Source organism: Neolamprologus brichardi, chromosome 7 (genome assembly GCF_056152115.1).
Source record: "Neolamprologus brichardi isolate AB-2024 chromosome 7, ASM5615211v1, whole genome shotgun sequence".
In the NCBI taxonomy this organism is placed as follows: domain Eukaryota; kingdom Metazoa; phylum Chordata; class Actinopteri; order Cichliformes; family Cichlidae; genus Neolamprologus; species Neolamprologus brichardi.
In genome coordinates, this window is record NC_142110.1 from 56,287,640 (window position 1) to 56,312,794 (window position 25,155).

At 38.7% G+C, this 25,155-nt stretch overlaps 2 protein-coding genes across 7 annotated transcripts; both read right to left on the reverse strand.

Annotated features, from left to right (window-relative positions):
• Nucleotides 1-1,313: 1,313 nt before the first annotated feature.
• Nucleotides 1,314-6,289, reverse strand: cdk2ap1 (cyclin dependent kinase 2 associated protein 1). 2 transcript variants are annotated; one of them, XM_035913863.2, is made up of 4 exons: nt 6,056-6,289; nt 2,417-2,517; nt 2,111-2,237; nt 1,314-2,024 (listed from the first exon to the last, which is right to left on the reverse strand). In XM_035913863.2, exons 1-4 carry the CDS (start codon nt 6,081-6,083, stop codon nt 1,957-1,959), a joined length of 324 nt encoding a protein of 107 aa, XP_035769756.1. In that variant the 5' UTR covers nt 6,084-6,289; the 3' UTR covers nt 1,314-1,956. The 2 variants fall into 2 exon arrangements, with proteins under 2 accessions (XP_035769756.1, XP_006804782.1); XM_006804719.3 differs by lacking the exon at nt 6,056-6,289 and adding an exon at nt 5,489-5,647.
• Nucleotides 6,290-7,111: 822 nt separating this feature from the next.
• Nucleotides 7,112-24,144, reverse strand: sbno1 (strawberry notch homolog 1 (Drosophila)). 5 transcript variants are annotated; one of them, XM_087843918.1, is made up of 33 exons: nt 23,795-24,144; nt 21,536-21,655; nt 21,342-21,446; nt 21,008-21,235; nt 20,781-20,916; nt 20,200-20,300; nt 19,956-20,052; nt 19,597-19,757; nt 19,192-19,325; nt 18,996-19,086; nt 18,756-18,917; nt 18,453-18,588; nt 18,234-18,339; nt 16,955-17,108; nt 16,688-16,870; nt 15,357-15,454; nt 15,112-15,263; nt 14,804-14,995; nt 14,533-14,703; nt 14,270-14,439; nt 14,015-14,146; nt 13,507-13,642; nt 13,241-13,353; nt 13,079-13,150; nt 12,903-13,002; nt 12,644-12,718; nt 12,407-12,553; nt 12,152-12,246; nt 11,125-11,211; nt 10,733-10,870; nt 10,567-10,643; nt 10,108-10,301; nt 7,112-9,891 (listed from the first exon to the last, which is right to left on the reverse strand). In XM_087843918.1, the coding sequence occupies exons 2-33, from the start codon at nt 21,653-21,655 to the stop codon at nt 9,749-9,751; spliced, it is 4,206 nt and encodes a 1,401-aa protein (XP_087700044.1). In that variant the 5' UTR covers nt 23,795-24,144; the 3' UTR covers nt 7,112-9,748. The 5 variants fall into 5 exon arrangements, with proteins under 5 accessions (XP_087700044.1, XP_087700042.1, XP_087700040.1 ...); XM_087843916.1 differs by lacking the exon at nt 23,795-24,144 and adding an exon at nt 23,594-23,784 and having other exon boundaries at nt 20,781-20,913; XM_087843914.1 differs by lacking the exon at nt 23,795-24,144 and adding an exon at nt 23,594-23,784.
• Between the last annotated feature and the right edge of the window lie 1,011 nt (nt 24,145-25,155).

A 25,155-nucleotide genomic window follows, 5' to 3' on the forward strand; every position in this document is an offset into this window, starting at 1 on the left:
TTTTTTAAATATAGTTTTGTTAGTATTGTTTCAAGGGTACTAGCAACTTATATAGTAGTCAAACAAAACACATTTTACTCAGGAGAGTCGCTCCTTTTTAAAGTACTTTTGAATGTAAAACAGTGACTACCGTATATACAGTTGCATATAATATAATTTGGTTTCAACACAGACCTGTACACCAAATCATATTGTGTGTTTGTGGAACAACCAGAGTAAAAAGTTTCATCACATTCTCATTTTTGAAATGTATTTGAAATTTTGTACTTATTTGTTTGTTTGGTTGAATTTTAATTATTCAAACATGTGGAGGAACCCCATGTCCACTGTCACAACAAGTCAGATGTTCTATTTTGATTTCCGATCTTGCATCTCCCATTTGGCTAGGCATTAATTTGCAGGTTTCTTAATTATGGGTATTTCACAATATCTGTGAACATAAAATATGTCACACAAGAATTCATTTTATATATTAGAGGCCTTCGAGAATATGAAAAATACTGCTTAAAGATAAAGCTGGGGGTGATTTATTGTCATACAGAAGTAACTCATCAGGTCTCAGAAGCACTTTGTCATCAAAATATTTGTCAATTAATGCTCTGTGAATAGCAGATTAATTGTTAATAACTGTTAAATGTTTGAGATAAATATTTTCTCCCTTTTGGCATGGATAAGTCTACAGAACTCAGGCAGGCGTACAACCTACCTTGTGATTGGCAGGTCACCACCACATGAGCACTCGGTGCAGTTGACTTTCTGATTCAGCCTACTTTCATCTAGCTTTTAATAGTATTACAATGTGTTATATCATGACGGTTATGTCCATCATCATGGCAAACAAACCAACTGTTGATATATTTCAACCTGGACCAAAATGGTTTACTGGTCCATCATCCATTCATCCAAAGAGATGTGTCATTATAGGTAGGTGCTGATTTATTAGTAGGTTAAATTTAATTAATTGACAGACCATCATTGGCCTCTATAATTAGCTATAACTAGTACAATAGTGGAGATAGGTTAATTGATCAATTTAAATTGCCCATAGGTGTGAATGTGGGAGTGAATGTGAGTGTGAATGGTTGTCTGTCTCTATGTGTTAGCCCTGCGACAGACTGGTGACCTGTCCAGGGTGTACTCCTGTGACAGCTGGGATAGGCTCCAGCACCCTCCGCGACCCTGAAAAGGACAAGCGGAAGCGAATGGATGGATGGATAGTACAATACACCAGTAGTCTCTTGAACCATGTGTACATGGGAAAAAGTAATGTACTTATTAAACCCAGAGTACAATGAATCATGTTGACAACTATATTGAAAATACAATTTATTACACTGAGTAATAAATACATACAAAGATGCAAGTTAACAGCATTTTCCTTTTTTTCCCTCCCTTTAATACCAAAACCAACCTCAACACGAATCAACTGATGCATTTGGCACGTCTCTGTCCCTCCCTTACTTAGCTAGGTGTTAAAGGGGTCTGAAAAACAGACCAACCACTACCAAAAAAACCCCAAAGTTTAAAAAAAATTCAAAGAAAAAGTCCTCCCCATCTACACCTGTATACTCCATGCAGTGTCTACAATTAACCTATGGGCCCATTTGCATGCATAAACCAATGCTTTAAATATGAAGTCAAAACTATGATCCAAAAAATGGGGCATAAAAAAAAAAACAACCAAAAAACAAAACAAAACAAAAAAAAAACAAACACATGATATCTCTCATTTTAGTTCCAATAACCCACACATGATTGAAATTATCCTCCAGAGCTCTCAGGAGTCACAAATTGCATTACTGTATTTCTTTTTTCTCTCTCTCTCTCTCTCTCCCTCGAGGAGCTTGCTGTTCCATCCTTTGTTCATTTACTTCCTCCTTGCAAAGGAAACGCCATGCAAGTTATTTTTTCTCCTCATGAAAGGTAGTTCTTGCAGGGAGGAATGGGCGTTTTTAGCTAGGACCTTGCATTCCTCTCAGTCTCAGCCAAGCATTCACGCACCAGCCCCCTGGCATGGATTATTCCTTTGAAGAAGAACAAATACACATTTAGTCTGAGAAATGTTAATGCTTGCGTGCTGCTTTTGTATTGCTCTACATATCAAGGTTACCTCTTTTCAGTCGCTCCATTGCACTCTTACTTCCAGCGTATGTGGGTCTGATCTCCTTTCCGAGCTCTTCAATGATGGCCAGCAGCTCTGCATATTTGTTCTGAGGCACTTGGCTGCCAGTAGAGCCCTGAAGTTAAAGCAAAAATCAGTCAGGTTCAATACATTTAAACTGGTTTCTGGTATGCAAAATGGAGCCTTATCGACACAGTACAGTTTGATACTTGGTAGGAAATGGAAAAACTGGTAAAGTATGTTTATTTGCTTTTGCCTTTACGAGCTGGGGTATGCAGTGAGTTTAGTAGTTACCTGTGAAAATCCCAGAGAAGGAGGTCCATAGTCACTCAGAAGGGGCCTGTAGGACTGCAGCGTGGCCAGGTTAGCTGCTGAGGGAGACTGAAGGTTTGCAACTGTGGACAATTCAAAAACAACTCCTGTCAACATCAAAATAGACACACAAATCAAATATATTCGAAAAATAGAAAACTTTCACAGCTGAGAAGCCTCAGCCAACTGCTCAACTTTTAAAGCACTTTAGAGAACCTGTAAGGTTAAAAGGCACTACAAATAGAAACTGTTTGCCATTAAAGAGATTTTTTTAATGGAAATTGTATTATCAGAGCAGTAAAGCAGGGTTTGTTTTTTTTTCTTATAGTCAGCTGTTTCACAAAGGAAGCTCTTCAGTGTTTGTGGTGTGGGAAACAGCAGGGAGGTGATGCTGATGGTGCAGGGCTTGACAGTGCATATGTTTCACATTACAGTTAAAGAAAAGATGCATACACTGTAAAAGGTTTTTAGGAACATGTGTGCGAATGAAATATACTACAGCATTCACCACAATTATTCTTCTCACAGGTGTAGTATCTCCTCTCTCTCACACACACACAAAACATTAAAATTACAACGCCGCAAGAAAGTGAGCCCAGGCGGGGTGAAGTGATTTTCTAGTTTCAGCAGCAGCAGTGCTTGTTACTGTCATCACACTCAAAACCTTTATCAAACCACCCATTCAGTGACCTCAGACATGAAGAAAAGAGATGAGTATACCAATGAATCTTTATACTTTTCTTCCAAGAAGACAGACTTTATCATTTTTATCAAATTTTTGATAAGTATTTTTATCAAGTCATCTTGAACAATGAAGGTTGTTTAAAGTTCAGTCCAGTCCTTGTACCTGATCACCTTCAAAGGAATTTTCTTTTTCTTTGTAAAGCCACCTAACACTGATCTATGAATCACTCAAGCTTGAAAAAAGGCACAAAACTTAAATTATCAAGGAGTTTTGTTACTACATGACAGAGGACTTAGCAAAGAACCAATTTAAATTCTGTCTTGAGGCACTTTTTTACCAGCAGCCTGCTGCAGAAGTAAACATCTTTAGATGACTATGAAAAATGCCAACAATAACACAGTTTGTCAGGTATATTAGAGTATATTTACACCAATATGGAGAACTTAGAGGACAAAAGAGGAGCAAAGGCCTAAAGAGCTATTTTTAGGCCTGGGTTATCTTATCTGAATGTCATGTGTTTAAGAAAAAGGAGAAAAAAAATCTGTCACAGGAGAGATGCATCTGGCCCTTCAGGTGATCCACCTACTATTCACCAAAGCCTCATCAGAAACAGGCTCAGCTGAAGCGTAGCTGTCAAGAAGCTGTTCTTAAGGAAGGGAACCTGGGGGAAAAGGCTCAAGTATGCCAAGTTACACAAGAACTGGGCTGAAAATCACCAGCAACAGGGCGTTCAAAATTTTAGTTTGTGTACCGAGGTCAGGAGAGCGCTACAGCCATCTATAAAACAGGATGAAAGCTCTGTCATGGTTTGGGGATGCACTTTAGCCAGTGATGTTGGGGCTCTTGTCAAAATTAATGGACTGTGAACGGAGAAAAGTACCATCAGATTTTGATCCACTATGCAAACGTTTCATTTTTCACCAGGATACTGTTCCAAACACACTGGAGTAGAGCATACCTGGATACAAAAACATTTACTGGAACACAGTCAGTCTGACCTCCCCTTACTCTGAAGCAGTGTTCCTATGTTCCTAGTTCCTATGAGAGTTAAGGCTGTGTTGAAGAACAAAGCTTCGACTTTCGAGATTGTTGGAATTATATAAACTCTCTTTTTGCATTATATACTGTATCCCCATGTATGTTTGCACATGATTCAATAAATCTCTACATCCATTTCCCATTTTCCTAGCAAAATATAAAGAAATGAGGGGTGGTTTAAGACTACAGTACAGTAGATTAATATAAACCTACTAAAAAAATTGTCAGTCCTATTAAAGATAAAGCTAATCAGCAGCTTATGAAGCCATAAAAACTACTTAAAAATTGTTATGTTGGACATAGGTGATATCATTTTTGGTATGCCAGAGTCTTATGAAAATGGAGAGGTGATGAAATTTAGAAGGATTGACCTTTAGATGTATCTGGCAACCTTTATCTGGACCCATTACCTCTGGACTAAAGTAAAGCAAGTAGAAGTAAAATGGGTAAAATGTTGCAAAAGCACTGAAACATCAATATTAACAATCTCATAAGAGAATGTCTGTCAGGGAAAAAAAATCATTTTTTGCACTTTATTCATGTGCTAAAAATAGAAATTATTTCACTTGTTACTAATAGAATTTTTGAATTACGATTTTACCAAATACCTACATAGCAATCTGTACACCACCATTAGCTTGACTTGGAACGACAATTCCTATTGTTATTTTTTTCCTTCTTCTTTCTTTTAACTCTTAACTCTTCCCACTACTCTTCCATACATTTCTCTATATAACACATACCTTTAATTTGAGCAGATTGATTTTTTGTATTGTTTTATGTTTAGGCTGGTAACATAAAGAAACTGGGGATCTGAACACTTCCATCCACGCACATGCACCTCCATAATCACCGCTCCCCTGTCGCTTTGTTCGCTTGTAATATTCAACCTCCAACACGAGATGTCCTCGAAGAGACATAAAAAAAATTCGAGGCAGATCAATCGGCAGCTCCGACCGAGGAGCATCATGGAGGAAACGGAACAAGGCTGGCTCAAGAAGACATAAGTGATACATTTTTGTCACCGTGTAACGGCACCCACCCGGCGGGACCGCGACCCCGGACGACGGATATCGACACTGTAGGAACCGCCGCCGACTCCTTTCACATCCCCACCGTGTTTCTCCGCCGACTTGTATCGCGGATGGCGCTCTTTTACATTAGTAATAATGGCGGATATGAATTAGCCTAGCTCCCAGGATCTGACCCTATATATATAACTGGACAAAAACTACAGACACGGTCTTTCTCCAGGTATTCTCCGAGACCCCGAATTTAACACTCGATTTAACAGACGGATACTTTGATTTTCTCCGCCGTTTTTTCCTTACCCTGGTTCCCAGAAGTTCCCGGAATGTGCTGATGGACATTGGGTTTGTAAGACATTCCCAAAGACATTGTAAATTAAAGAAATAAAAATGACCCGAAATTCAGTGAAGCGTCTGTCTCTCACTTTTTGTTTACAACAGCGGCACCGGCAAATATGGCCGTCACTTTATATTGACACCCACTGTGCTTTTTAACATTGCTACTATCCACTGCGGATTATCAAGAAAACGGTTAAAAGAAGCACATTTCACCACAAAGCGACCAAATTCGCGCACGCTTTAAGACGCATTTTAAGCACATTTGCCAACCTTTATCCCGAGTTTACTTTAACGACACTTTTAAAAGACTTTTTTAAACAAAAAGTGTTTAAACGTGATATGTGTTTAGATGTTTTAAACTTAAATTTTTACACAACATTATGAAGGAGAAACTAGACTTTTAAAGTAGAATAGGCAACCAGACGTGGATACATGTATTTGAGGTTAAACTTTATACTCACTCATTTTTTTTTTAATATATATATTTTTTCTTTTTTTTTTAAGATAAAGTATGAAAGAAGACCAGCGTACCTGTCTTTGTCTGAGGGGTCGTATCCATTACTACTGATAGCAGTCTGCTTTACCTAAAAAGAAAAGTAACTGGAGTTAGAAGCAGGCGCTCTTATTTCGGAGACTTGGTTATCTTCAGTTTTTCAAAAATGTGCTCAGGAGTCATTTCAGTTCTTCATGTCCCATCAGTACTCTTGGCCACATGGTTGGACACACAAAGGCAAAAGTGTGGTCCAATCGTGGCTCTCAGGGTCATGACCCGGACCCCTGCCCACTCTAACCCCCCACCCCCAAAAAACGAAGGCGCACGTAACAGGGTGAAAAATGCACTGTTTAGCGTTAAATCATTTTAAAATAAACGTTCCTAATTTTGGTAATTGCAATCTTGGCGCAATGCAAGCAGTGGGAACTCATCAATAAAACAACCATATAAAGCTTGAGGTTTAGAAGACAGCAGTTTTTATGGATTTTTTAAATTATTATTTTATAAAAAATAATTAGTCTGACATTTTAAGGAGCTGGAGAATTGCTCCATAAAAACATCGTAACGGCCTTTCTGGGAGTATTTCACCATGCTTTCGTGTTTAATGCACTTTGTATTAACTTATGTGTGGGGGAATTATATGTAATGGCATTATATACTTAGTTGCCAGTTTATTAGCAACACCTAAAGTAATAGAGCAATAAATGCTCATATACACCTTACACGTTTAATATGCATGCATAATGCTTCTTCTGCACTTATTAACTACAGAGCTGTACTTTAAGTACCTAAATAAATAAATACAGAGTAAGCACCTCGCAGCATTCTCACATGGAGTATTTTTACTTTTCATAGGAGTATTTTTAAGAGTGGCATTACTGCCTTTAATAATAATAATAATAATAAAAAACCAAAACAAAAAACAAGCATACCACACTTGTCATCTCATATTGTTAGTTGCTGTTTTTTGATAAACAATTAACTGAAGTTTCTGGAAGAACTCAAGTCCAGTCATCTGTAACTGTAGTCTGCATATCTGGAGAATTCTATAATGTAATGCAGTAGCTTTTCAGTATTACAACACACAACAATGTAGAAGTATACCAAGCTTTATTGAGCATTGCACTCAGTCATATACAGGTAATTTTGAACTTTTGTACAACTCTTGTCAGTAGTGCAACTCGTGCAATAATGAAAGGAAAAAACATTTAAGTCCTTCAAGTGTTTCAACTTCAGATGAGCCAAATCTGTCGTGACATTTTGACAGCATTAAAAAAAAAAAAAAACAACAAACAGAAAAAACCCCAATGTTTCCAAGTCAGCCACCAGCCCAAAAGATAAAATAACATGAGTTGTTGGTCTGTACATGGTGCACATTCAAGTTAAAATGAGACTTCCCATTAGAGAGCAAGCTCTAACGAATAAGTTCTCCCTCCACCATAAAAAAAAAAAGAAAATTTAAAAAAGGATGCATGAACAATTTCAGTTTGACTCATTTTACAAACTGTACAAATGATACAAAGATTTGTTCTTGTTCCACCTAACAGTAACCACTCCACAGGTTTAGGAATCAAACACATCCTCTGTTTAATTATCACCACTGGGACAGCTCACGTATCCAGACTTTGCTCTGACCCTTCCAGGGCAGGTCGAGCATCACACAACATATGACTGAGGTGGTACAGGCTCAACAGAAAAAGTGGACTGTACAACAAACAGACCTTAATTACAAGTAAGCTCAAGAAAGCAGAGAAACTGGAGAACCATGTTTGGATGTTTGACACATACGAGCTGTAAATACAGCTAAACACACACAGAGCAACTGTACTGAGCAAAGATGTCCAAGGACCACTGAGTTCTAATCATGCATTTGCGATACACTGTAAAACTCTTGTGTTTTGGGTCTTCGTATGAGTTTAAACCCTGAGCAGATTTACATTTACAAAAAAAAAAAAAATCAAAGTAACAAAAGAAAAAAAAACACTGAGAAACTGAGAAGGACACAGTGATGCAGACTGCTGTGAAACCTTGAACATACGCACACACGAAAAAGGCTGTTGTCAACAACATGCATTTCACAATTTTTCAGGAACCCTTTATCTTTTTTAAAAACTAATCATTTTTTTCGCCATTTTCTCTGTTTTAATAGCAGCCAGCTAAAGACCAAGTCAAGAAATAAAACTGTTGTAATGGATTGGAAAGGAGTACAATATTAAATAGTTTTCCCCCCGACCCCAAACTATGACCTAAATTTTTCGATTGCCAAAATTTTTTTAAGCATCAAGTAAACATTTAACAACTGATTCACAGCACTGTAATGTAGCTTTAATTATTTAGCACTTTTGTCTATGATATTTCTTCTTGTGAGCATTCAAATGCTGCCACGTCTGAACAAATGACGACACTGAACCATTACAGTTGCCTAATTTATGTGCTTTGTTTCATTTCAGTGCAGTGTGAGTCTATACTGCACTTTGCAGTAATTTATGGTCTCTGCATTTTATCACCAACTGCCCCTTAAAGCCTCTGATAGTAAAGGGAAACACTGTATAGTAATGTTAAATGCCCTCACATGAGGAGATAAACTCTTAACACCATCTGTTTGTAGCTACAATAAAGGCCATAAATCATTTATCAAATGCTTCAATACTTTAATAAACACTAAATCGTATTTATTATACCTAGTTCCCCAGTTTGCTTAATATTCATCATCTCTAACATTTTAACACTAATATATATATATATATATATATATATATATATATATATATATATAAAATCACAGAGGATAGCTGATGCAAAAATAACCAAATCATCTTTGTGAAGGTGACCAACTGCTGTAGCTCCAAGTACTCACACAAATGCACGTTCACAAACAACTCGTTGATAAAGTTCCAACATGGACAAAGAGGAACAAAATGTTCAAGTTAAACATTAAAACAAACAAAGGAACTTTAAGGAATCTGAGACCTGTGTGAAAAACAGATGAGCAACAACAGAAATTGGCCTGATTTTAGAAGGAAGTGGAACCTGACAATAACGATATTTGGTTTTTACCGTCTCATGAGCAAATATGCCAGATACAGTGCATCAGAAGCCCCCCCAAAAAGCAAAAGGTTTCCTGCAGTAAACTGCATCACTTTTTCTACTTCAGAAAAAAACAAAAATTCTTACGCTGCAGTAGTGCTGGGTAATATCTAATATAATGAGTCTCTAGCATACTTTAATATGTGATTGTAGTTAAGCACTATATGCCCATCTGAGACTTTCCTCTGACTCTGAAAAAAACGTAGATTTTGCTTCATCTACTTTTGGTCCAGACCCACAAAAAGTATTTGTTTCATACTGAAGTGGTTCTGGGGTAAAACAGGGTAAAGTATCGGTGAGGAGTGGATAACTCAGATCAACATGCTCTCTTAAAGTCACAAATCTTCTCACTCTGAATGTCAGAGGAAAATACATCACCTGTCAAATATCTCCAGGTGAAAGAAAGAGTCTCTGGAGATTACAAATTTTGGAGGGTTGGGGGGGGGGGGGAAGGTAGAAGAAAAAAGAAAATTTCTCTATACAACCACTGCTTTACATCCGAGTGTCACCACAGCTTGGTACCACACCTCAGACCCTCAGGAACAATGAGGGTTGTGCAGAAGGTCCTGGAGCCTGCAGTGTAGAGATCCCTTCAGGGAGGGATGTGAACTTGAGGGGTAGAGATGGGGATTAAAGCCCCTAAACTATGTGTGGTGTGTGTGGCTCAGACTCTGAGGGTGAAGCTGCTGCCGTTTCTGCTGCTCCTGCACAGCCAGCTGCTGACACTGGTCCGATGTTGAGAGCTTGTTAATTAACGGAGACACACAGTTCGCCGGAATGATCAGTCCTGCATTAAAAACAACACAGAAATTCAAAAAAAAAAGGTCTGAGCATAAGCTCGGTGTCTACACATCTGTAGACACCATGTTACATGTCTGTCTGTTAAATAATAAGGCACAAAACATAAAACCAGGAGTTTCGCTGAGACGCCAACTCTACCAAGAAATGAGACTAGTTTCCAAAATATGAACTTCTCCTTTAGTACAGCAGTGACTTAACTTACCGACTATCCTCTGCCCATCTTCGGTTCTCAGCCGGACAATCTGCACCTTTACATTGGTTCCACTGACCGGGGTGAGCACTTCCTCCAGCTCATTCCAAACACTGAGCACTGATCCACACAAAACGTAGTACCTCCTGCACCGAAGACCAACTTCACACTGTAGACCTACTGATGCCTTCTTGCAGTTACCGCGCCTGACAACAGAAAAACACAAACAGGTTTACCAAAAAAAAAAAAAAAAAGGACCACAGAGCAATGGAAGCATCAAAAGGTTGAAGCTGCTGATGTCCTCTCATTAAGTTGTCTTCATGACAAAAGAAGAAAAGTGTTGTTCTAAATACTGGTACCATTTTCATTGCCAAATTCATCTGCATTTGGTGCTCTGAGAAGTAGTTTCTGTCATCAACAAATGTGGGATTAGAATAAAGTAAGCACCATGCAAATCTGAAGTGCACATACCAATATGCGTGTGAGCAGATTATTTCTGAAGACTTGTACTGGTCAGTCCAGTGCTGCTTGGCATCTTCTGACAAGACCTAATACAGGGAGGGCAAAACACATATGATTCACAAAAAATATTCTGTCTTTTTCTTGTCACAGTTTAAAGGAAAGAGTGTCATCTAACCTTTTTAAATTTCTTCTTGAGGTCTGCGTACGTCTCCAGTTTGACCTGCCGGCCGGTGTTGGGCCTGTACACCAAGAACAGCCTCTTCTTAGTGTTCACCTCTTTGACAAGGATGGCCGTTTTTTTGTTGTTCCTCATCTGAAAATCAACCACAGACATGTATGTCATATGTCACTGCTCTGCATTCACACACACACACACACACACACACGTACGAGTTAACTACACTTTATTACAATCTAGAGGCTAACTCACAGAAAGAGGTTTGGCTATTTGAGGCAAAAAAATAAAAAATAAAAATAAAAAAATAAAAAAAAAAATCAAGGAATTAAATGTGATCAATTACCAATGATTTCCATAACATTTATTAAGTGTAGTTAGTACTTCCATACCTGCACATAGAAACCATCATCAGCTCCATTCTGGTCTGCCCAAGCGTGTGTGGCTTCTTCCCAGGACATTCCCCTTTCAACACTTACCTGTGAATGAAGACACATAAAGTCAGGGGCATGTTTGCTATGACACAACATTATAAATGGCATACAAAATAACAAGTCTAAAAGTAAGAAAACACTTTAAAAAAGTTAAGACTGAGCGTATCTCTCACACACACACACACAAAAAAAAAAGGAGGTTAAATATCAACATTTAATAGCGTTAACCACAATCTTCACCATATTTAAAATGTCGCTCAAACAGATGACTTGACTAGACATGTGAAGATAGACGCGCTTTCTTTCCTTCCAGTCCACAGATCAGTTTACGATAAAATTGCCTACATTCAATCACTTATTTTCTTCCAATAGAACCAAATATTTGTCTGACATAAAACAAAAAATTAAAACATTTCAGATGTTTCGGACTTCTTATCACAAAGCGAGAGGCAACCTTATGTTCGGGCTCTGTAGAATATTGTAGTGTCTTTAGCCTACAATATAAACTACCTTGTGGTAACTAATGTTGTGAATTGGAAGTATATAAATAAGACTGAATGGAGAACTTAATTAGAGCCTACAATTAAAATCAGTCTTGGGCATTAAAATATTAAGAGCTTGTTCAACCTGTGTTTTGTTAAATATGTTCAGTATATGGGTAGTATTGGGTTATTTTTCTTCAATGTACATAATCTAAAAAATATGTTTTTCTAAATGTTGTCTTATTTTATTGTCAATTGTTGCTGTTTGTTATGTGCAAAAAAACAACAACACTCCTGTTTCCAGGCCCCCCCCCCCTCCCCTCACTGGAATATCAAAACTCAATGTATAGAATTACCAGTTAAAAGGTTCACCAACTTTTCCCCAAAGTAAGATTTAAAAAAAAGATTTCTTCAGTACCACGTCTCATCCTCATACATAGTCTATAGCTGAACCAACTAATCACGCAAATCTCTGACTAGAGCATATGCATATATGAACTTACAGTGTAGAGTTCAACATGCCCTGATGTAGTGTAGCCAGGTGTTAGAAATTTCCTGCAGTCCACCTTCTTTACCTTTTCATCACCCGAGCCCAGATCTAATAGAGGACAGAAATAAATGCATTGAATGATTAAAATGAAACACAACAGTAACATTCAATCTCCAAGAAAGAATAAAACACTTAATAATTTATTACAAAGGCCATCCTTTGGCCCAGCCTTGCTTCTGTGTTTGTAAAAGCAGTTGAATAATCTTACCGAGAATGCCCATGTCATATTTGCCATTCTTCTTTGCTTCCTGAATCACCGCTGCAAGCGTGTCAGAAAAGTACTGAAACAAAGCATTCTGCTGATGGACCTCCATGCCCAAAATACGATTCAGGAACTTCCCCATGTTGTTGTAGTCTGCAACAGTAACAAGGCACGTGGTTATTTAAAGGTTCCCAAGAAGTAAAAACAAGAGATTCTCCTTGAAATTTCCCAGTTTCTACTCACCTTTGTCTAGTGATAGTGTGCCAGATCTGTCCTCCACATTTATGAGGCCAACACCTACTAATCCAATTTGAATTTCTGTAGAAAAAAAAGACAATAACCATATGTGAAAGTAATTGATTAAAAAAAAAAACAACAACAGAAAGGTATACAACAAACATACCAACATCTACAGTATGAACTACATGCGCAGCAAACACAACAAGCCTGCAGAAATGCAGGAAATAACTCCTGTCCGTGGTTAACAGTGTATGAGTCATACCTTTGAAGAAATCCCCTTTAAAGTCCGAGGGTGGAGATACTAATGGAGTATCAAGCTTTACGATCGACTTCATCACAATTTCCAGAGCGTTTCTGCCATACTGTGGGAGAGTATGAGTGAGTCACTGCCCTAAAAACCACAAGACATCCTCTCAGAGAAGTGCTTGATGTTCTTACTTTGTTGTCAAAATTGAATCTGCTCAGATCCCGAGTTTCTGTTGCTCTTCTGTCACCATGAGTAAGAGCACCCTGTTACAAAGAATGAACACAAATGAAGTCCACATATGAAGAGAAAAGTCTCTACAAGACTTAAGAGAAATAAGAAATAAGCATCCTCACCAGGCTTTCTAGTCTTTTGGCAACAATGGATGCAAATCTTTGCTCTCCTGCAAGCTCCGATATGAGGAAGACATATTCTGGAGCTGTGACCTGGTTTGATCTGTGGGTTCTCCCTGTGTTTGAGAATAGAACATCAATTTTGTTACATACCTTTTTATTATTCTTTTTTTTTTTTTTTTTTAATTAACAGGGTGCAGTCTAACACAGGAGGAGGAAACCAAAGAAAAATCATGTACTGAGAGTACAGAGGAGTAATATCTACTGACCAAACTGCTGTATAGCCCTGTCTGCGCTCCATGGCAGCTCTAGTGTCATGTGGACTCTCCGCCGCTGGTTCTTCACTCGACGGTCAGCCTGCAGGGATATACCTGAGCTCGCTGCTTCTGAGATGATGGCTATGTTCTGGTTGAAGGAACAGATGAGTGAATGTTACACTCCAGACACAAAAGTGCAATTAGCAGCTGTGACGTCTGTATTTATAGACACATGTCAGTCAACCACAAGCCACAGCTTTGAACCTTGTTGGTTCATTTCTACAGCAGGCCTACAGCAGTACAGTTTAAGTGCATATTGAAATTGGTTATATGCTAGGAAGGTGGTGAAAGCAAACAAACCCAAAGGATTAAAACTATATATATATATATATATATATATATATATATATATATATATATATATATATATATATATATATATATATATATATATATATATATATATATTTATTTTTTTTTTTTATTTTTTTTTTTTTTTAAATAAAATAAATTACTTTACCTTCTCTCCATCCATGAACCTCTGCTTCTCAGTGAGATTGAGTATTTCCACAGGGACGTCCAGCTCAGAGCGAGATTCATAAGTGATGGTCCCGTCATCGTTGCTGACCACGCGACCTTTACGGCCAGTCATCTGAAGCACAATTAAAGAATCCGCAAAGTTAAAATTCATACAGGACAATCCAACTTAAAAACTGGTGGGGTGGGTGAACACGGGAACTGGAAGTCCAGCCTACATACAACAATTATTTTTTACCTCAGCTACATTTTCAGGTCCTCCCAAATCATCTATGAGCTCATCCAGAGTGTTGGGAGGCAGATCCTCTGCCAGATCCTCCAGTTTTTCAAGCAGTTCTTTCTTCATTTTCTGGGCAAGTTCCACTGAGTCCTGACTTGTTAGGCAGCTTTCCTGACTTTCTGATTTGACTGATGAACAAGGAAAGACACAGTATTCATTAACCTCCAAAAAGCTCAGTCAGGGTAATACAAGTTTATCTTGCCATGCTGGAACATGCTTACCTGTGGCAGGCGTGCTGGGGGGATTAACTGAGGCAGTGAAAGTAGGCCTAGTGGAGCACAGCCCCGAGGCCAACAAGGCACTTTGAATCGAGTCTGGATCAATACTCTTTCTCCTCTTTTTCTTCTTCTTCTCCTTCCCTTTCTTTGGTTCCTTCCTGTTAAGCCATGGATCTAGAAGAAGGAAAAAAAACCAAAAAAAACAAACCACTGATTTGCTCAAATTCACTTTGAAATGCTTTAATTTACATCCAGGCTCCCCCAGTATCCTCACCATCGTCATCGTCAGACTCTTCTCTGAATGGGTTGAAATCATCATCTTCGTCTGCTGAGCTGACTGATTTGAAGCTGTCATCACTGTCACAGTCTCTGTCCGACTCCTCTGACTGGCTCTCATCTGAACTCGTACCCGACAGACCCCCATGCTTCCGGGGACGCTTTTTCTGCTGCTTTTTAACCTCTGAACCTGGAGAAGCAGAATGAAATAAGAATGATGCAAAAGCACAACTTGATTTACACGAGCCATCTTTTTGCTGAGCTGAGTTTTAGGCATCATTAATGTTTTTATGATTTTTTTTTAACCTTTCCTCTTCTTGCCCTTCTGTTCTTGTTCTACTGCTGTGTCACTGGGAGAGGGGGTCTTCTTTGCCGAGAGGTCGATACCCAGCAGGCTGTAAAGCTTCTGTCTGTCTGGAGCTGGGAAGTGCTTTTCAATCAAGGACTGTAGCACACCTCTACAACAGAAACATTTTATCGCATTATTGTCACGATAAAGACACAACTATGTTCACACTGTCACAAAACTGTCATTTTAAGTCAGTCCGTACTTTGCAGTTGAAACAAAGTCATTGAGTTCTCCCCCTCCTTCCTCCAAGGCCTCCAGTGTTCTTGCTTCACCAGTGGACTGAAGGCCAATCACCACACACTGTAAAGGTAAAAACTGGTTAGCTTATTTTTTCTCTTATTTAGGAGACAAATGATCACAATTGCACAACTTTATATTTCAAATCACCATTAAAGTTTGTGGCCAGGGCTTTGGTCCCTAATGTTATTCCCAATTCCAATTACACCCAACTCTATTCACTTCTCTGTTTAGCTGCCATAAAGATATAGGGCATTTTAGTCCCCCACAGCAGAGGGGAAAACAATTCAATTTCATCCACTGGCAAAAACTGAAAACACTTAAAAAGTTGCAGTCTGGTGGGATTCACTAACAACAAGGGAAATAATCCACAGCTACATTTTATAAGCTGTGAAAGTAAAAAAAACTAAACACATGATAAAAACATCCTCAGTATGTCTACGTGTGTAGCAAAACAATGTATGCTTAAGAATAAGATAATACTTTATTTATCCCAAAGATGGGAAATTCCTTTGGTACGGCTAAAACAAAACAGAATAGTAAGCAGCTCGATAAGATCCAATAGGACCAAACAAATTTGTGAGTTCTGTTTGCAATTACCTTGTAATAACTAAGAGTGTTAACAAAACGCCTTTAGCTAGTTATAAGTGTTACATTTTGCTATGTCAAGGGCCTGAAGCTGATTTTTTTTGAGGATAAAAAGTTTTCCCTGTCAACTGGTATGGTTCATCGCTTCATCACTTAACAACTGAATTGGAGATTCGGTCATGTTCTCCCATTTGGCTACTGATTGGTCCTTTAAGAGCAGGAGCTGGCTCAATCATCTATTCATTCAGGTGTCGTTCATATCGTCAATGACAATCACAGGATGCACAGTTGTGCTTTTATTGTGGAGTAAACCTACAATTGACAGTTACTGCTTCAAGTCACTGAGTATTTGTTTCAACGGATCTCAACAGCCACACAAACACAACTACCCAAATTCAGATTGTGTGGGAGTTTTAAATTCCACTATGTGTAGCACTTTGTGGCATACACAGCAACGCATGCAAACATGCGCACACACGCACGCACACACACACACACACACACACACGTCTGATTAATTTGCCAAGTGTGCCTAACTTTAGCTATCACATGCAGCCGTATTTCCTTGCAGGTTAAAGTCCACGCCCCTGCAGAAACTTGCTTCAGCTGACACACCCTACATATCAAATATATTGACATATCAATTTGTTTAACCAGTTAGTGAGGGCAACAACATGACTGTTAATCACACTACAAAAACAGTTTTACCTTTCCATTCTGAACCTCTTCTCTGGCCAGCTGAACCACTCGGTGGACTTTGGAGGCAATGCAGAGATACTTAAAGAACCTTTGGTGGGCAGACCAAAACTGGCCCCACATGGACTTCTTCATGCGTTGCTCTGCATCCATGAGGTTTGCAGCCTGCTGGAACCTTTCCCGTGCACTCACCCACTGGAAGAAGCAGGAGACAAAGTTGAAATAAAATAGTGCAAGCACAAACGGAAGAATTAAAGTGATGAAGAGGTAGATGCTCACCAGTCTAACAGATTTGTTGTACATGTTGATATACTGCTGAGTCAGGGGAACCTCGTCGATCTTGAAAGTCACACCTGTAAAACTCAGCTGTCTTGCAATGTACATCCCTCTCAGCTTCATGTCCATAGCTACAATCTCCATGGCACCAACACCTCTGGAATTGAGAGGAAAATATATGCAAAAATGACGTGCATGTTATGACCTACAAGAGGCTTCTATGAAGTATGAAGCAGCCAGTGGAAAAAGTAGAAAAGCTATTAGCTAGCACCCTTTTTCGAATGTTAGCTCATGTAATTTCATCCTTAATTTTTTTTCCTCCTTGTATCAAAGCAAGCACTTAGTGGGAAAAAAAAAAACCCACACACACATACAAAATTAATCACAGGGCTGGGCGATATGAGGAGAATCTAATATGGCGACATTTTTTGGCTATATCACAATACATGATATATAAATGTTATTTTCAACCATATAGTGCCATAGAATTCAGGACACAAAATAAAACAGCGGGAATTAAAAACGTCCTCCTTTGTGCTTATAACACATAAAAATTGGAAAATAAAAAAATTTGACGACCAGTGTAGACAGTGACTATAAAAACAACTGACCAAGAACAGTCACAAGTATCACAACCGATTTATTTAACTTTTTTTTTTTGGTGTGCGTGGAGACGATGACATGCCAAGTTGAAAACAGTCTTCGTTTTCCAGTGAATGACTTTTAAGCTGGTGGAATAAATTTGTGGTGCTGCTACCTTTTTCCAGCAATAGCTTTAACACATGCTTTGCAAATGAGCGCATTTTGTCTGTGGTGGGGACCAGTTTGCGGCATAATTTGCATAGTACAGTTTTCTGGTCCGTGTCGGACTTTTCATAAGCCCCTCATTTAGGAATAAGGCCCTTGATTTGCTTTGACAGGTCCTTCTGTTTGGAGCAACCTGGTTCTGCCTCAACTTCTCTGGCCATGTTGGTATTCTTTGTGCCTGCATCCACGTGGTGATCATCCAAACAATGAAGAAAAAAATAATAAATAAAAAAATACTGCAGTAAACAATGTATTTTGCGACACCACGAAACAAACGATAGCGTCTAATATGAAACAATAGATGTTTTACTTTCGCCATCCGATATATTTGATCATACCGCACAGCCCTAATTAATCATTTAGCAAATTTTTCAGAAAGACCCCTCATGACCTTGATTCCAATATCAGACTTCTTAATGACTTTTGGGAACTTTGTCTTTCAAGTCTATGGCTTCTTCTGCAACTAAAGGCTTACCTGCGCTCAACAGCTTGGATAAAGTCCCCAAATTCTCTGAAGGGTGTTTTGTGTCCCCATATGCCCAACCGGTTCATGTAGGCCATGTTTCGTGGTTCAGAGGCACCTACATAGGATTTTGTTTGTTACAATATTTAATGTTTGCAAAGATGCATAATAATAGGATTTAAGACTGCCAATTTATTCATGGATCAAATTATGTTTGTGTTGTTAACAAACCTGTAGCACTTGCATACACAACCCGAGCCTTTGGGAGTTTGTTCTGCAGCTCCAACACTGCAAGCCCAGTTTTTGTAGGCTTGGAGGAGCCAATTGGACAAACGTTTTTGGCTTTATGACACTCATCATAGACAATCTAAAGGACATTTTGTTAAGGAAACCCCTTATATTTATCTTATTTATATCATTTTACATATAACTAATCATACTCATGTGTACATGAAAACAAAAATGGTCTAATCAACCTTTTGTATGCATTTAAAAAAAGAAAAGAAAAAAAAGGAAACACTTCCGAAAGGATACGACTCCATCAAAGTCTTCGCCACACCAGTGGAGAAGCTGCTCAAATCTGGTCTTATATTTCCCTCCTGACTGGCTCTCTCCTATCAAAGAGGAGTAGGTGGCAAAGATGACACCTTTCTTCACACTTCCATTGTGCTTTGAAGAGATTTTGCCATATTTGAACTGAAAAACAGAAAAGTGTAATGTCATACGAGTGAGTAAACACTTGACATTATTGTGTACATCATGAAAGTGTTTTACCTTGTTCAGGGAATGAACCTGGATGTTCTTGGCTCCAATGTCTCTTAAATCCCTTTCAGCGTCATACTTCAAATCATTTGAGACACTAAACCTTAAGAGAAGACAATAATACACAAAATATTATACAGAGGACATGTTTAGGTTTTATTTTACAGTCAATCATCTGTCAACGACTGTGGCAAATATTAGAACTTACCATAGTGACCTCTTCCTGCCCAGGAGGTAATTCTCATAGATGATCCCTGCAATCGTCCTGCCTTTCCCCACACCAGCTCCATCGCCAATCAAATAAGCAGCTCGATCACCATTTGGGAGGAATGTCTCATGTTGCTGTGGTACAGTGAGATAAGAAATTTTATTTTTCAAGATAGGGAATAGCAAAGAACTCCACAAAAATAAAAATACCTAAACAACAATCGCAGCAGAACAGAAGATCATCACATTAAATATTATACACCATTTTCAAATAGCAAGTTTTGGTGAAACAACAACAGAAGAGTTAAAGTGGAACAACCAACCATAGATGCATTTTTTAGTCTTATTTTTTTTATGAATAAAAGAAAGAAAGTTACTGTATAGTCAGTCAGTTTCCAGTGATTACCTGAGCTGCATATGTAATAGCTTCCAGCTGCAACGCAGAGAGGCAGCCCCTGTCAATGACTTCCTCTGGGATGGTCAGTCTGTACCACACATCTGGAGGGCTCACACTGGACAGAGAACTGGTCTCTACAACAGGATCTGGGTGCCTCAGGCCAACCTTTACTGCAGTGACAAAACCAAGTGGTCAGAGGAAGAAGGAAGCAGCAGCAGCAGCAGGCAACTGCTTCTTGTTTGATTTGATGGAGCAGTATTGATTAAGGGTGATGCTGACACTGCTGTCTTGAGCTCCTTGCTTAGTGACAAAATGTCTCATTATTGATGAAACTCTTTGATTCTTTGATTTAAAACAGTAGTACTTACATTTCTGTGGCATGTACTCTGCATAAGTCTCAGCATGACCCAACTCATCCTCCTCTTCCTCCTCAGGCTCATCCTCTTCCTTCACCACTGGAGGTTTCTGTATAGAGTCATGTGTAAGCAATGTTCTGCTTTTAAATTGTACGCCAAAAAGAACTATTTAGAATCACTTATATCTACTCTATAAAGAAAAATTAAAAACATGAAAATTACCATGACTGTCCACCTTTAATATTATAACACTTACCAGAGAATGTGGAAAGGTTTGTAGTTTAATGTCATCATGAATCCAGATCCTGGCAGCATCTTTACCCAAAACTTCTCTCTTGATTCCATTGTTCAAGTCACCTAAAACACCAACACGCCATTAAACTGTTACTGGTATGGTCAATGCCACATGGATGACTTGTCATTTTTGAGGCAATGCTTATAAATCAGAAAGATGTCTCTGCTAAACTATAATAGTTAGGACAACAAATAAACAGCATATTGTTAGTTTATGCTATTATTTCTACTTTTCATTTTATTTTCCAGGTAAACATCTCTGTCTCATGAGATGCAAACAGAAAATGTTCAGCTCTGGATGAGCTCAGCCAGGATTTAAACCAGTTACAACCGCTTCAACCAACTACAACTTTAAAGATCATATTAGCTCTCTGGGATTGAGGTGAGCTTAATGATTCTTATCAACAGAATGATTAAAACGTCACAGCTGTGGCATGGAGTTGACATGATTTGAAGAACCTGAAATGATTTATGCGGCCTGCTGTGTTAAGTATTAGTCGAAATGTTTACAATACATATTTACAAGAACACATGATAACTCACCTGGGCCTGTGGCTGTTGCTACTGGTGGAGCAATATCAGGTGGAGGCTTGAGCTTCATGAGCTCTATCAGACTGTTGCCCTTTAGACCAGTGCTCTTCACACTGCTGGGCCGAAGGAGGTCTTTCAACTGAATCTGCTGAGATTAGAATGATTAGCATAACCAAGTAAAATGCTTTTCCACTGACTAAACTACTTACCCACTGAAAATATGAGCTGCATAAACTCACCTGATCTCTGTTAGAAGGCACTACTGTGGATGCTGAAGGGGGAATACTTGTGGAAGAGGGAGCTAGTGAACTTCGCAGGGTTGAATTCGCCACATGAACCACCTTGGTGACAGTTATGGTATGCTTGACAGGGTTAATAGCAGACTGTTTGGTCACAACAGCTCCCAGTGGAGGCAACTGATTCAGCTGATTTAAGACAAACGTGGTGGTTGATGGCTGAGGTTTGTGCTGGTAAAAAATAAAGATAGTAGATTTGAATTCACAACGCAAAACATAAGCTGCAAAATACCAGTGTTAACTAAAACAAGAGGAACATATTGTTCTGTAATCTCACCCTGATGGTAACAATGGGGACTGCAGCAGGATGTTCAGGTCGAACAACTTCTACTGACTCTGTCCCCACACCAACACCAACATCCAGGGCACTGATGGAGATAGACTGTAGGAAAGCAAATGATAACATTAACATATATACAGATGTCTAAACGGTAATTTCGCCATAAGAACAAAAACTAAGGATCATCTTACTTGCTGGGTTGTAGAGGGCTGTGCAACATCCTGAGAATCAACATCAAATAAGCCAATATCATTTGGGCAAATTCCACTCTCACTGAGAGCGGCGAGAAGTAAATCCTGTCCGGGATCCATCTGCAAGACAAACGTTAATATAACCTTATGGAAACATCTTCCATTTAGAGTGTTGATTAACCTACAGGTCCAATAATGATGGTATGATGAAAATCACACTCAGAAGTTAACACGGAGTGGATAGAAAATCAGCAGCCATTTTGTTAATTGTGTTATAATGAACCAAAGGGGAAATCAACAAAAAAATGTTTCCGGCCTCTCAAATGTGAACATTCCTAGCCTAATACGAATCCCTCTAAAAACAAATAATCCGAAGACCTTTTTGTCATATGTTAGGTACGTGTCATCTGCATTTTTTACAGTGTGTAATCAGCCAATACAAACAAAGACTAATTGTTAGTATAACTTCTCTTCATCCGCAGCCCTAAAAATTCTCCAACACAGCGAGACACCCTTCCCTGGGATGAAAAAGAAACTATTCACTCTGTGCAACCATGAAACTCAACTGCGAATTTAAAAATGAATGCTATTTTCAGCCAAATGAAAACTTTCCACGTCAAGCAACATGTGTAGCCTCATAAGGTTACATCTTTTACCCATTTAAAGCTCATTTTAGTCTCTAGTTCAGATTCAGATGCATTAGAAAAACTGAGCTCTGCTTAAACAAATACAATCAAACGTTGCCATCAAAAGCAAACCAGTAATAATCAATGCTCTTTCTTACATGTCATTTACAGTCACCAGACATAGAGACATACAATGGGGACAGCTTACAAAGGAAACCCAAAAGAGTAATGTAAACCACAAATATCAAAACCCACATGTAAAGCACACGTGGGGTACAAAACAATCAGTGTAAAACAAAATCCAAAGCTACGCTTCCCGATGAAAAATAAATTATATTTCACACTCAGCATGAAACAACAAACTTTTGATGCTAAACTTAAATCCGCAAATGCTGTTTCAATCAAATATAAGCTGTTTGGATGTTTAAACTCTCCTCAACTCTTGCAAGATCGAAACAAGCAAATTAATGATGAACAATTCTTGTAAACGCTGACTCGATATACTTTAATTCAGTCGTTAGTAGGATTAACAACACGAGAATTAAAGCTAGCCGAGTACTATAGCAACTTCTACACACCCGTGTGATACAAAGACTTGTTCCAAAGTGACCCAAAACAAGACACGTGTTTGCAATGCCCTCTTGTAACTTCCTGCTCTCTCTGGATCATCAGAGGTTCTCCTTCCTCGTTAGCTCGGGTGGTTCATAGCCTTACTATTTATGCATACAATAATATCGTATATGCTAAAATATTATGTAAGCTCAAAGAATACATATATATAAGATAAACACCAGTCTGCAACAGCCACTGCGTGGTTTTTCAGAATGTTGTACAAGCTAAACTGGCCTGCTTAGATCAGGGTGACACAGCTAAGCTACGCTAGCTTGCTCACTAACCGAAAGCTAAGCTGCTGAAACTGAAAACCAGTTTCATATTCAGTATTTCAGTGACAAGTCAGAAAGGTGAAATGCTCTCAAACTGACAGAGGCTAACCTAATGCCAAGTTCAACCACGTACAAAATTCAGAAAGAAAGCTTACAGCCGTTATGGCTCAATGTTATTAACGGTAACCACGGATACTTGCTTACGTCCATATGTCAGTCCATTTATCCTACTGTAGATTCTCGCTCCTGGAAATGTTTGTTTTCTCCAGGTTTACTTTATCTCTCACTGGTCTAACTATCGCGGATACTTTGATTCCACTACACCGTATTAGAGACCTCTAGCTAGCTTGTTACGTCGGCGCTCCTTGAAGTTGATAACGAGTTGCTGATAAATGACGTTAGCAAGTTTTTTTCAGCACTAAGTGAGTTTTAAAAAATACCAACTTCGACTATTGCCATGAGGCTACCCCTCCTACTCTCCTGCACCACAGCTAACGAAAAAAAAAAAGAAACATGCTATCGACCCCTCACATTGTTTTGATACTCACTGTACTCTCCCCCACTGTGTCGCGGCTTTTGCTAGCTAACATTAGCAACAAGGAGCGTTCAGACCAGCTACCCGCTATCTTCAAATCGAGAACTTTGAATTTATTCTTCAACAATCAGCGCAACACCGTAATTTTTACATTTTCCTCGCGAAGAAGTTGAGCTAGCGTTAAAACGAAGCGTTCCCACGCCGATGTGCTCACCTGGTGGTTGAACGGCCGCTGCGGCTCGCGATCGGCAGCGCTCAGCAGTTCGGGGCTTGTTGTCCTATCCGCTCCGTCGCGCTCACGCCATCTTTTTATCAAACGCTCCGCCGCATGCTGGTCACGTGACGTGTAGGCCTACAGCGTCCGTTTTCGAAGTCAAACTCTTCGGGCAGCGCCGACAAAAACGAGTCTCTGAGCAGCCGCGCGGCATCCCCCGATGACAGTAAACTGATAAAAGCGTGAAAATCAACATTTCTTCAACGTTTCCGCAAACGATAAACATAGCAGAGTCATCGAGCTAATACCACATCACGTGACCCGACCAGGTCTGGATAGGAAGTGACGATGAAAATTGTTTCTTCTTCGTCTTCTTGTTCCTTTCACACCTCTTCGTAGTTCTGTTTTATTAAACAGAAATATGCGCATGCCTCAAATACAGAGGCAAAGTATCGATATCGTTCGTTTTTAAAAAAAAAAAAAAAAAATTCATAGTTTTTTCATCGTTCTATTTTTTTATTTTACTATGAAATAAGATGTGAACCCAGTGGGTAAAATTTGGAACGACGGGATATTTCAAAAGGATCTGACTGTTATGAATACCATCCAGCACCCCTCGACCCTGAATCAAATAAGTGGGAGTGAATAGATGGAAACAGAGGGGTGTATATTTTACAACTGCATGAAGTTAATCAATATAAGTAATAAACAAATACAAATACAAAATTAAATAAAGGTAAATGCATTTTTGGGACATAGGGTTTTTACAGACTTCTTGTTCAAGTAAGAAGAAATAATGCTCACATTCGCTGTCCAAAACACTAAAGAAGTGTTTTTGTTGGCAAAGTTGATTTATGACAGTTGAACACATAAACACAGAATAGTTATATAATGAATCGTTGATGGTTATTCGTCATTCTTTCACCTATAAAAATCAACAGTTCACAGTCATTTCATAATCCAAAATCAAATAGTCATTTCTGTAGGCTCTAATAATCTTAGTAACCACAATGTTTTCATTTAATAACAAAATAGAATAGAATGAATGTGCCATAAAAAAAGAAAGAAAGAAAAAGACATCAATCCAAAATCAGTGAGAGTACATATTACATGAGAATAACAGATGGAAGCATAAAACAGGAAATATGGATTTAGGACTAAATGAAATATTAACTGGAACAGATGAACAGTGTCACTCCATACCCTGCCACCCACTGGTCGTTTAATGTTACTATAGATGTATGACGTGTTTCATTGTAATTATTGTTATTTAACCTTGTCATGCATGAAGTATGACAACCTCAATCAGGATTTTGTTTTTAAAGTATTTTATTCATCTCTTCATGCCTAAAGATTAATAC